The following is a 12,478-nucleotide window of genomic DNA, read 5'->3' on the forward strand; positions in this document are numbered from 1 at the left end:
GGGGGCCAACTGAGTTGAAAATCTGAATCATACTGAAAAATGTAAAAATCATCTCATGACATCTTAGGCCTAGTACTTCACAATACATGTATAATAATACGTGATCCACATTTAAAGGCCAGTTAATTACCCATTTAACCTGTATAGTGTTTAGTACATATATAAATACCTTTTAAGGAAATGTTTAGTACACTTATATAAGATTTTGTTTTTGAGCCATATTACGGCCTTCAGTTTTGTTTTATATATATAAGACTTGTCACTAATAGTAACAAAGAATATTTTGACAAGTCAGAAGTGAATGTCTTCATATACATACCAACCTTTTGGACTCCGGGTTATTATAGACTGAATACTTATGTAGGAACTGAGAAGTATTTGGGGATTATTCTGTTGACTTGCATATAATCTCAAAACAATAAAATGAAATTGAAAACTACTGTATTGGAGAGGGATAAAGATTTTGGTCATAAATGTTGCTGAGTTGGCTACATGGGGTGGGCTGCTGTGTTTCCCCAAAAATCATCATATTAAAAAGTAAGCTACTTTCTCTTAAGAGATTATTTGTCAAATCTGTAATCAGTAAGCCATAAGAAATATAAACAAGACCAGAATAAACGGAAAGGAAAACTGAAAGTCATAAAATTCATAGTATGTTCTATTCTTTGAGAACTGTGGGTGTAGTAGCCATGACCTTGAGATGTGGGGGTATTGCCTGATGTTCATCCAACCATTTTCTTGAATATAGAATTTTTGTTTATTTATTGGTATTTGTAATGTAAAGAAGTACTTATTTATTGCACACACTATAGGGTTGTGGAAAGTATATGTAAAGATGAGAATAAAAGCTTTTAAAAAATATAAAATTGAAATTCTGCATCCTTAGTTTGATATAATGAGCTCTGAGAAGAGAAAAATCCAAGAATCAAAATCATGTAGCAACGACACTTCTTTTCATGGCATGGGAATAATGTGTGTGTGTGTGTGTGTGTGTGTGTGTGTATATATATATATATATATATATATATATATATATATATATATATATATATATATATATATATATATATATATATATTAAATGATTTGTTATTTTTTTCTCATTTTACGGGGTGAATAAAAACATACAAAAAAATGCAACCTGACAAGATCCCTATCTCTGACAAAGCACAACACTGTTCAGGTTAAATGCCTCCCCTGTTCACACTCAGTTGCTCAGTCAAGGTCATTGTAGGCAGGAGATGGTTGTAGAAAAATATTCATAAAAAAAAAAGAGAGAAAAAAAGTTTATGAAGAACAGTTTTCTTTATGGTGGAGTATGGAAGTTTCTTCTCAGCCTAGCAGGGTGGGGGGAAGGAAGATTTTCAGATGCTCTCAGTGACAGTGTGTCTTACACATGCATAGAGAGAAAGGAAGGGATCTTGTGATGCTCTCTTTCATCAACTTCTTTACCTGCTTAGTGTTCACTTACTCCCCACTTTTTGCACTCTTTCACCACATTGGTTAAGAAGTCTTACCTTACCCAAAAGAATGAGGTAGTGGCAAAAGCATGCCAGATATTTGCTAAGCATCAGTGTGGCACATCCTCATTGTAAAAATGAAGGGTGCATTGTTCCATCTAAGAGATTGAGATGCCAACAAAACAAGTCATCTATGAATCTTAATGCTTGCAGTTATGGCTCAGAATCATCTACAACTCTAAACAAATACATTATAATACTTGGCACCTAAAAATTCCAGTATTACATTGTTATATGTGGATGGAAAGTGCCTAAGTATCCCTTTAAAGTTTAAAAGCTCACATCTCAAAACTAACTTATTGCACTATTGAGGTGTATTTCTCTGTCATTTTCATAAAACAAATAGATAATAATAATGTTCCAAATTTAATGAAACTTGTACATATAACTCATCTAAAAGAACTTTATAGCTCATAAAAAAAAGTGGTGTAGTTTGGTTCATAAATAATAAAAATGGAAAATAACTCACTTAGTCCCCTTAAAAGTACACTGCTGGTCAGAGTGGAAGGCATGAGACTCGCGAGACCCTAAGGGGGAGATTAATTGCATAGAAAATACGTTTCAATGAGGGTACTCACCTAAACCAGTAATTGATAAGGTACCCTCCTGCCTTTCTTGATCTTTTGGAGTCTTTTGGGGAGTGAATCAGCCAGGTGTTGGAGATACTGGGGATTAATATTATCCCATATGTCCTGAATAGCGGCTTGGAGGAGTGGGAGGGAGGAAGTACGAGTATCTGTGTCCTTGGGTTTAAGTTCAATGTTTGCCCACAAATTTTCTTTGGGGTTAAGGTCTGGTGAATTTGTGGGCCAAAGTTTCAGAAGGCTGATATTGCAGGAATCAGAATAGTTAACAATTAACTTAGCAGTATGGCATGGTGCACCATCTTGCACAAAGGTATCAGCATTGCACTTTTCCATACAGTCATCTAATTCATCCACAATTAGTTCAAAGTAGTTATTCTGGTTCATCCAAAATTTTTTTTGCAAAAACACTAATTTCCCAAGACCATATAAAGAAAAACAACCCCACACCATCAAAGAGTCTGGGTGTTTTATAGTGTTTTGTGTATTGGAGGTTGTAAGCGTTACTACCAGGTCTGCAATACACACAGTTTCTCTGGTTGTCTGTAACCTGAAAGCATGCCTCATCTGACCAAAGTACCTTGTGCCATTTCTTTAAGTCCCATTCCTTGTGTTGAGACACAAAAGCAAGCCTTTTCAGACAGTGAGCACGTGTAACCCAGGGTTTTTGGCACAGCACAGCAACTATGATATCCCAAGTCATGTTTCACATATCTGTGCACAGTCCTCTCACTTACCCAAGCCAGCAAAGCAGGATTCTTGGCCTCAAGTTCCCTGCTGGTTATGCGAGGTTGGACCTTAAGCTGCCTGCAAATAACATTCAGAGTTCTCACCACGGTTACGTCCTGCTGGCTTGTGAGGTGGTGGGGAAACATCCCCTCCTCCCTTCCAATAAGTTTTGGTCCAACATTGAACTGTTCTGAGGGCTAAACCAGTGTTCAAGGCTGTTTCCGTATTTGATTTATTCTCCCTTACTAAGGCACATATGACTGAAATTTGGGCTTTAGAAAGAAGTTTTCTAGGCCCCATAATAGGTTGTAATAGGGCAGGATGGTATGCCTGTGCAACCATAAAAAAAACAGGTTGTGAGGGGCAAGAAAAATTCAAACAAGAGGCAACACAAGAAACAGGGGAGCACAAACTAAGGAAATATATTATCTACTTTGGCTATCAGAGCTGAAGAGTTGTCAGATGTCAACATTCTGGCTACCAGAGCTGAAGAGTTGTCAGATGTCAACATTCACCAAATCTCACTTAAAGATTTAAAGTTATAGCCTGTAATTTAAATTTGGTCAGAGCAGAAGGCACGGGCCCTCTCACACCTTCTGCTCTGACAAGCAGTGTAATGGAGGAAAACAATGAGACCTCATTTTTTTTTATCAGGGACACAACCATATGATAAATAATTTGAGTAATAACAATTCATAAATTTGAGGAAGAGATTTTATTTTTAGATTTAGACCCTAGATTCATCTGTGTAGAGATCTATACAGTATAATTTTATTTAAGGATTTGACCATTCAGACATTAGCTCTCTGTAACATTAAGTAGCCTATTACTTATGTTTGTTTATATTAACAGGTACACTTGTATCTTGTGCCACCAAGAAGACCGCTTGTGCCGTAGTGATGGCACCCGAGGCCGCCCCATGGTCTTGGGGGCACTCATCCAGCGATCCACGGTACTATCCCGCAATCGTTCCCATCATCTTGATCAGCCTGAGACTCATGATACCCTCATACTGCCAGGAGACCTGCATTGGGGGGCTCACACCTCATCATGTGGTCATGCTATGCATGCCAATTGCTGGCAGAAATATTTTGATGATGTTGTAACCAAAGAGAGACGAAGACCATACCGGTGAGTACAACCCTTTCATTTTGTTATAGAGCGTTGCTCGGAATAGTTTTTATGTATTTTATTTTTTGCTGCTTATGGAGTGTGGCTTAATAATGCTTCTAATCTCATGTAGCAGAGATTCTCTCTCTCTCTCTCTCTCTCTCTCTCTCTCTCTCTCTCTCTCTCTCTCTCTCTCTCTCTCTCTCTCTCTCTCTCTCTCTCTCTCTCTCTCTCTCTCTCTCTCTCTCTCTCTCTCTCTCGTTGCTTGACAGCAAGCCAGTGTGCATCTGTTTGACCGGTTATGGCTATTGTTATAGCTGACACAGGCATATCTCCATCTACTCAACACTATTAACTGTTGCTCCACATTGCTGTTGATATAATTTTCAGTATTGAACTGTTAACTTAGTAGTTTGTCATCCTTTCTGATCATGTTTACTGCTTTTTACTGCATAGTAGCTGTAGAACCAGTATAAGGTTTTCAGAATCCATGTACATAGTGCCAAAGCTACTGTATGGCAAAAACACTCTTGCGCTGCTCTCACATCACATGAATTTGCCACCAGTGAGTATGGTAATGATAAACTTAGTATTAAGCACTATACAGTTCTTAGAAATAACTCTACATCTTACTGACTTGATATCTGGTTGACAGCAATGAAAAATGTATCCCAATTGGTCACCATACATGGTGTTCACATGAAAAATCTTCACCAAATTGATAAATTTCATAGATATGGCTTCCTAATGGTCATATATCTGTAGTTTTTTCAGAATCCTGTTATACATGCCCCACATTAGTAAAAATTTGAAAAAGCTTTCTATTCTCTGGATACTTCTACAGTTGCCTCATTATGAATATTATGTGCATTGTTGACTTTCTTTTTTGAAATCCAAACATTCATCAGTTGTAACTAATATCCTGAATCTCTCTCCTAGAAAATTTTTTCAAAGCTTTATTCTTTGTTTCAGCAGCCTCACTTCCTAATGGTTGCTATACCACAAAAGCATCTCCTTTTCTTTTTTAGATGGAGATACTGAAACTCTCTATTCAGTTACATGTTTTTATTTAATTTTATTATTTAGTTTTCTTTCTTTTTTTTTTTGTGCACCTGCTAAAAATGTACTCCTTATTGCCCATAGCACCAATATTCCTTGCCACCTTTAGGAAATGACTTGACAGTCTTGACAATTGGTTGGATGTGTAAATGTGTGTATATATATATATATATATATATATATATATATATATATATATATATATATATATATATATATATATATATATATATATATATATATATATATATAATACACACACACACACACACACACATAGAGAGAGAGAGAGAGAGAGAGAGAGAGAGAGAGAGAGAGAGAGAGAGAGAGAGAGAGAGAGAATATTGCAATAATAATGCTGCTATTTCTATTTCTTCAGGTACCGGCCGAGTATGAGTTTTGACGTTGAGAAGTCAGAGTTCCTGTGTCCCCTATGTGAAGCATTGTGCAACACTGCCTTGCCCCTCCTTCCAGGAGTCACATGGGCTTCCTTTGGCCTTCAGGATCAGCCTCCTCCTCCTACTCTTTCCCTGCCTGACTGGCTCAGAGGTCTTCACACTATCCTCAAGTATAAGGTATGAAGATAAGAGTGGTTGCAAGAAGATTAGAACCCTTTTAATATGTAGTTTTTTTTTAATGAGGAATGAAATTGCCTGCCAGATTTTAAGTAGTGCATATTGAATAGTGGTTGCTCACTGATGAAATTGATTTATCTAATGCCTCTTAGTTATGTATTGCTGATATAAGAATGCACTTTTACTGATGACAAGTTTAGCCAGTTTGATTAGCCAAGAAGTGTCATTGTTTCAACCATTTATATTTGTTGATTGTATATAATGTCTTTTTACAATTCTGTGATTGACATGAATCATTTTGACGAATATGTAATGTGTCTGCATTCTTATAACATTTAAACTGATAGTTTATTCGTAAGTCGTAATAAACTTGTGATCAACTCAAAAGTTGTAACTAACCTGCATATCTTTTTCTTTCTCTAATTTAGTAACATCTCGTTAAAAAGCCAGAGGCAAAGAAAGATATGACTTCAACATTTCCTTATGTATTATTGTAAAAACTGCTTTCTTTCATGTCTTCAAACTTATGAAGGATAACATTTTATTGCCACTGAGCTTGTCTCCTGTGTATGAATCCCTTGCCCAGCATTAACAGTGTTGTGTGCACAGACTGTGATGGTGAATGGTGCTCGGCCCAGTGAGGAGGGTGGCCACTCAGATGATGCACAGATGGATACCAGTCCACAGCCAGCAGGCATGGTGGCTGGCCATGGCACTGTAGGTGGGATGGCAGCAGCCACCTCTGTAGGTGCTGGGGGAAGTGCTGCCTCCATCCCAATGGGAGGGTTGCCTGGCAGGGGAAGAGGCTCCACAAATACTGGCATTACTACATTTATGAAGGCAGTGCCAGGGGATGGGGGGCAGAGGGTTAGGCCACCTCGCTGGTCCAGGATCGCTTTCTACAAAAAACATAAAAAGGTATTGAGTTAGCCATTTTGTTTACATGTCTTTCTTCTCTCTTTTCTCCAAGTGTGTGCACATGTATATACACATCCATGTGCATGCACTATCCCATGGTAAGCTATTTCCAGAATATAGTCAGCTTCCTGCAGAATTCTGAATTTTAGAAAGTTGGGCTCCTCATGTTCCCTTTATCTTTCAAGACAAGAACTTCCTAGATAAGATAACTTTAGGAAATTTGCAGTGCAATGAGCATATTCCTTGAAAATTTATTGTATAGTAAAAGTGGTATAGAAAGCCAGCAGTCCTGCTAGCAAGGACAACTCCAGTGAACTACTCCATCATCCTGAGCTTGTCCCATATGTTGACTTATTGATGACTCTGAACTCTAGAGTCTAACTTTGTAATTGATTTTACTTTAGATTTTGGAGGCAACCCAGCTGAGGGATACATATGAAAGATTGTTAGTTTGGATAGCTGGTTTATTTGTGATTAATCCACACTGAAATTACATTAATTACATTAAAGTATGCAGAGAGCAAATGAATTTCTGAATAGAATGTGGATTAACCAGATTTTTTTTATAAAACATGGATTGAGGTACTGGATAGATCATGCTATACAATCAGATTTTATGTTTAAGATGAATGTAAATTTTATTTAGATATGGAAAACAGATAATCAATTCAGAGAACTTGAGCAGTCTTATTCATTCTGCAGAGTGGAGAAGGAAAGGATGAAGAAGAAGACAGTGCAAGCAGTAATGAGGGAGAGGGAATGTGGACTCCTCCATCCCTTCCAGAAGTAGCTAGTGAGCTAGCAGCAGCCACATCCTCAGACTCTGCTGAAGCATTCACAGCACTTTTCCATGGTCCTGCTGCCACCAGTATCCCAGATTTCCCCAGTCAGACTTTGGAAATGATGTCCAACTTTTCTCATTCTGTGTACATGGTAAGTGTATACTTGTGCTCTCTCTCTCTCTCTCTCTCTCTCTCTCTCTCTCTCTCTCTCTCTCTCTCTCTCTCTCTCTCTCTCTCTCTCTCTCTCTCTCTCTCTCTCTCTCTCTCTCTTGGAATATGATTCCTTTTGTGAAAATATTTCCAGTGTTTTTAGAATATGTATACAGTCAGGTCATCACCAATGGGGGGGCTCACCCCCACAATCAGCCTGTGTTAGACATGTTTTGCATTAGTTTTAATGAAAATAATGTCAGAAAATGATTATGGTTCTGACCTAGCAGATACAGGACCCCAAAAAATTAATGTAAAATATTTCCAAGCTACCTATAACTTCCAAATTTTTCATGCATATAACTGAGGGTAATGAATATGTAAGAGTTCATAAAAAAAGTAAAAGGATAATGAATAAAAACCAGTACAATATAGAAACATCATTAAGAAACCATGCTCAGCCATTGTTTACACACAGCTGATGAATGCTCACTGTTGATATTACTGGATAGCTGCAGTGGAGGCAACAGTAGCAGCTGCAGCGTGCTCTTCTCACTAAAATCACATCACTGTGCGTGTGTGTGTGTGTTTTATATATATATATATATATATATATATATATATATATATATATATATATATATATATATATATATATATATAATACACACACAAGCACACTTACTGTAAAACTCATTTCTTTGCATTTATGGGACTGAACAGGTGCCAAAATACTGAATATACCAAAAGATCAGAGGTGAATTTCATCAACTATATTAGTAATGAATAAATAAGAACATAAGCTACTATTTATTTACTTAGTTGCAGAAAACACAACTGATGTTTCCAAGGCATATAGAAATTGTAAAACTTTTTAAGGTACTTTTCTAGAAAACAAACCAATTCAGCATCAGCAAACTTGATAAATGAACTGAGATTTTTTCTAATATCCTCTCATGAAACTTTCTTTGTCTCTTTTCTTCCTCCTAACTTTCCTCTTCTTGTTTTCAAAGCAGTGGAATTTGTCACACTTAAAAAGATCTGAACCTCAACCACTGGTGGATTTTTGTTCTCAAAGACAGAGTGGAAAGACAAACATGGCAGTGTGTAAATGCAATGATGAGTTGCATTCATGGTGTGGCAAAGGAGTGACTGATAACCACTTTCATTGTACTCCTCAATTTTTTGGGATGCGGTCAAACCTGTAAGTTATCATAGGTACATCATTTGATAGGAAATAATTGGGAATCCTACAATAATGCAATGTAGCCATGCACTTCATAGGGATATTTGTAAACACTACATTATACAACATCATCGTCCTGAAACAAACACCGATCACTACATTATACATCATTGTCGTCCAGAAATAAACACCGAAACATCTAAGTATATTAATGACACAGATAGATATGACTAATACATAAGTAAATAATACATACGCAGTTGCGAGAACAGTCGAAGGTCCTTGTAGAACATAATGAATGTCACACAATCACCTTAATCCCAGAGCAGGCTACATGTCCACATAATGTGTCAGAGGGGCCCCATAGAGTTTATGAACTAGTGCCTCTGCAGCAGAGATGACAGTGGCACAGCTGGAGAGTGGTGAACGACACAGGTCTTGCCTCTACGGCTGCCACCAAGACTCTGCCCTTATGGCAGAGCCCCCTTATTTCTTCTCATTTCACCCCTTCAACTCATCACACCATGTTTCTTCCCAAGTTCACCCCCTTGACCCCCATTAAACTATGTCAACCCTTACCCTGCCTCACACTGACCTGGCTGAGGGGAAAAATGATGGTCTAGATAAAGGCTGTGGTGTCCTGTAAACAAACACCCCTCTGTAGCTCGCCTTCTCGTCTCATCCACATACCACTTAATGTTATAAGTGTAATATTAACCTCGTAACATAACTTATGGCAAAGTACAGTAGTGTAACCCCTATCTGGGACCCATCATGATAAGAATATAACAAGAAACCAGCTACAAAATAAAGTATAGGAACTACAAGCCGGCCAATACTGAGCCGGCGGCTACACAGTGTAAACACAATAAACTTGTTCTCATATTGTTATTCTTTTAGTCAGTGCCTGTTATTTTTGGATCACTAATATTCTTTTCCTCTCCTCTTCAGTCTAGTATTTTATTCATATATTCCAAGTTTATACCAAAAATATTCTCATACAGACCACTCACACCATTGTACCCACAGGTGCTAGCGGTAGAGCCTACACTGCACGTGACGGCAGATTATTGTGGCACTCCAGCGCCATTTTTAAATTTGTCATTTGCCAATACCTTTTGGAAATATGCCAAAAGATCAGATAACTTAAAATGAGACTGTTTTGCAAAAGTGCTGAAACATCAGGTTTTCTGAAATGTTGGATGCCGAGACAGAACTTTTGTTGTACATATTTCACTTATACACACACACACACACACACACACACACGTTCAGTACCAATTCTGAGCAGCACAAGATTAAATAGTACCATTTATGAAAAGCATGAACATTTCTCAAATCAAGTGAGAAACCCTTAAATTTCCATCCTCTTACATTAATCTTCTTAAAATTAAGGCTTATAAATTTGTTATATACATTGACATAATTGAAAGATAAACTCAAAAACTACTATGAAATATCTTTGTCTTCCAAGATAACAAAATGGTAGGGGCATCTTCCTCACATGGTGTTACCTAAGTAGCCGAGGACTTGTCTGATGCAAGTAATTTTAGTCCTGTTACAGATTTAGTGTAAATATTGTCAATATTATTAGGAAAAAAGGTGTTTGTGATTGTATTTATTCAGGACAAGAAACATGAATTGAAGTGAATGCCATATAATATTTATGCTGTTTTATTTGCAAATTATACTAGCAGGAAACAATACATTGTCTTCTCACCATCCAGCTACCAAATGTGTCTTCTCTGATGGATTGTCTGCAGTGCTCAAAGAATGAGTTTTTAGTTAATTTTTATGAAATTAAAGGTTAAATGAAATTAAAACTATCTTTTATACAATGTGTACATGCAAGTATTGATTTTGAAGTGTCTTTTGCAGTTCACTTAGTAGCTTGGATACAGATCTGCATTTGGTGAAATGAGCTGCATTACTCTCACGCTATTCAGGACTGCACTGTACTATTTTTCATGATTATAAGTAATTTTGTTAAAATTTTTTTCCAGCATGGCCTTCATGTGAACCCTAATCTCTTCAGTAGAAGAATTCCCTTGATGGTATGGAACAGTACAGCTTATACCATCCACACTTTGGAAGAGACTCAACGGAACAGTAATCGTGCACTACTCACATCCCTCTCCTCCCGCCAGCGAGACTGTCTAGCTGCTCTTGTCAAATTTGCTGCCTATGCTCCTCTCTGTGTCAAGAGAAAGCAGGTTTGTGTTGAGGCAAATTAAAATTTAAAAAAATGTAGTGTGGCAGATAGGTGTTAGGCTTATGTGAGTGTTTTTCTTTTTTCAATACACCTCACAAACCCTTTCAAATTGTGCATTTGGTCCATTAGTTAGTACAGAGGGCACTGGGGATCAAGACAGGCAGTCTTTCTTTTCCACATTACACACAGCACAAGGCAGGTGCACTCCTCTAGCTGCATGCACACTACTTCCATTCATTAGTAAATTATCACTAGTGTTATCTCTTCTGATGTTATGCATTTGTATGACTTTGTTGCCGTGAAGTAATGAAGGAACCATAACAAAATATGCTAGTGTAGTGTGGTATGTTATTTATTTCTTACAGTTTTTAGTCTTGAAAAGTGCCTCAGTGGGTTATTGACTACAGGCAGGTCTCATTATATGAGCATTTGTTACATGAGAGACTGATGGTACAGGTTCAGTAAACTAGGGGCAGAACTTCCTATATTAACAAAAGTAATCTTATGATATGAAAATGAGTAGACAGCAACAGCCAGAGGAAGGTGAAAATGCACATGTCTTGCTGCACCTTTCTGCTGAAATATCTGGGTTGCATAGTAGTGTATGATGATTGAGATGTTCAAAGATGAGTTTGTGAGCAATTGGGAAAAACCACACATCCCTCTTCTGTCTCCTACCTATCTTGTATAATTTCCTTCCATCCTTCTGAACTGCTCATTGTGTTTACAATCCAGGATACAGTAGAGCCACCCTTTAACATTTGTGGGAATTAGGTAGCAGAGGTATCCATGAACGTTGAATACTGGAATAATTTATGGACCCCTTTAAAAACGCCTGATCTCCTCACAGTGTTGTGCCCCCTTAAAAACAATAATGACTTACATACAGCCTTGTTTAAGTAAAGAAAAGCCCTTTATACATGTATATACTTTTTTAGAAGAAGGTAAATCAATGATAAATATTGTGGTATGGGCTTTCACTTCTTGTTGTGCAGATATGCTCCCAGAAGATATCACTGTGCATATGTACTAAAATGAGAAAAAGGCTGTGGCTGTATGGAGTTACATTGGCAAATTACTATTATTTTGCTGTATGTTAGGATGGGAATGGAACAAGAAAGCAAAAAGTAATAAGTGATAAAGGCACCAGAACATACTTTTTGTGTGAGTGTAAAAGTCGTACCACTGAGTTTTACATTAATAGATTTTACATAATATCAACATTTGTATGGAGTTATATTGACAAATTAGTATTGCTATGTTGTATGGAGTTATGTTGACAAATTAGTATTGCTTTGTTGTATGGAGTTATTCTGACAAATTGGTATTGCTTTGTTGTCTGTGGAGTATGTTAGGATACAAATGGAGCAAGTAAACAAGAGTAATAAGTGTTCCTGGGAGCAATTTTGACAGTGGGAGTGATTTTGCGCCACACACTCTATCTTCTATCATCACTACTACAGAAGGCAAACACGTGTTTTGTCAAAGTATTTATTGTGCATTTTTACAAACAAAAAAAATAGTCATCACCTTTGCATGCTTAGAGTTGTCTGTTTGGGACCATAAAGAAAATAAGGCAACAATGTCAACATGAATGTGGTAACAGCATGAGTGAGTACGAGGGAGAAACTAAATTGACAATACTGTGACGTA

General features: G+C 37.2%; 1 protein-coding gene across 6 annotated transcripts in view; it reads left to right on the forward strand.

Moving 5' to 3' along the window:
• LOC135100845 (E3 ubiquitin-protein ligase UBR2-like) overlaps window positions 1-12,478 on the forward strand; it is a 52,250-nt gene that overhangs the window by 30,950 nt on the left and 8,822 nt on the right. For 5 of the 6 annotated variants that reach the window (XM_064004311.1, XM_064004310.1, XM_064004308.1 and 2 more), the window contains exons 21-25: window positions 3,686-3,964; window positions 5,382-5,577; window positions 6,187-6,495; window positions 7,198-7,428; window positions 10,617-10,826. In XM_064004311.1, coding sequence (XP_063860381.1) covers window positions 3,686-3,964; window positions 5,382-5,577; window positions 6,187-6,495; window positions 7,198-7,428; window positions 10,617-10,826 — 1,225 coding nt within the window. The remainder of the gene's footprint in view (window positions 1-3,685; window positions 3,965-5,381; window positions 5,578-6,186; window positions 6,496-7,197; window positions 7,429-10,616; window positions 10,827-12,478) is intronic. The other variant, XM_064004313.1, reaches the window with a different exon arrangement.

Source organism: Scylla paramamosain, chromosome 5, assembly GCF_035594125.1.
Source record: "Scylla paramamosain isolate STU-SP2022 chromosome 5, ASM3559412v1, whole genome shotgun sequence".
NCBI lineage: Eukaryota > Metazoa > Arthropoda > Malacostraca > Decapoda > Portunidae > Scylla > Scylla paramamosain.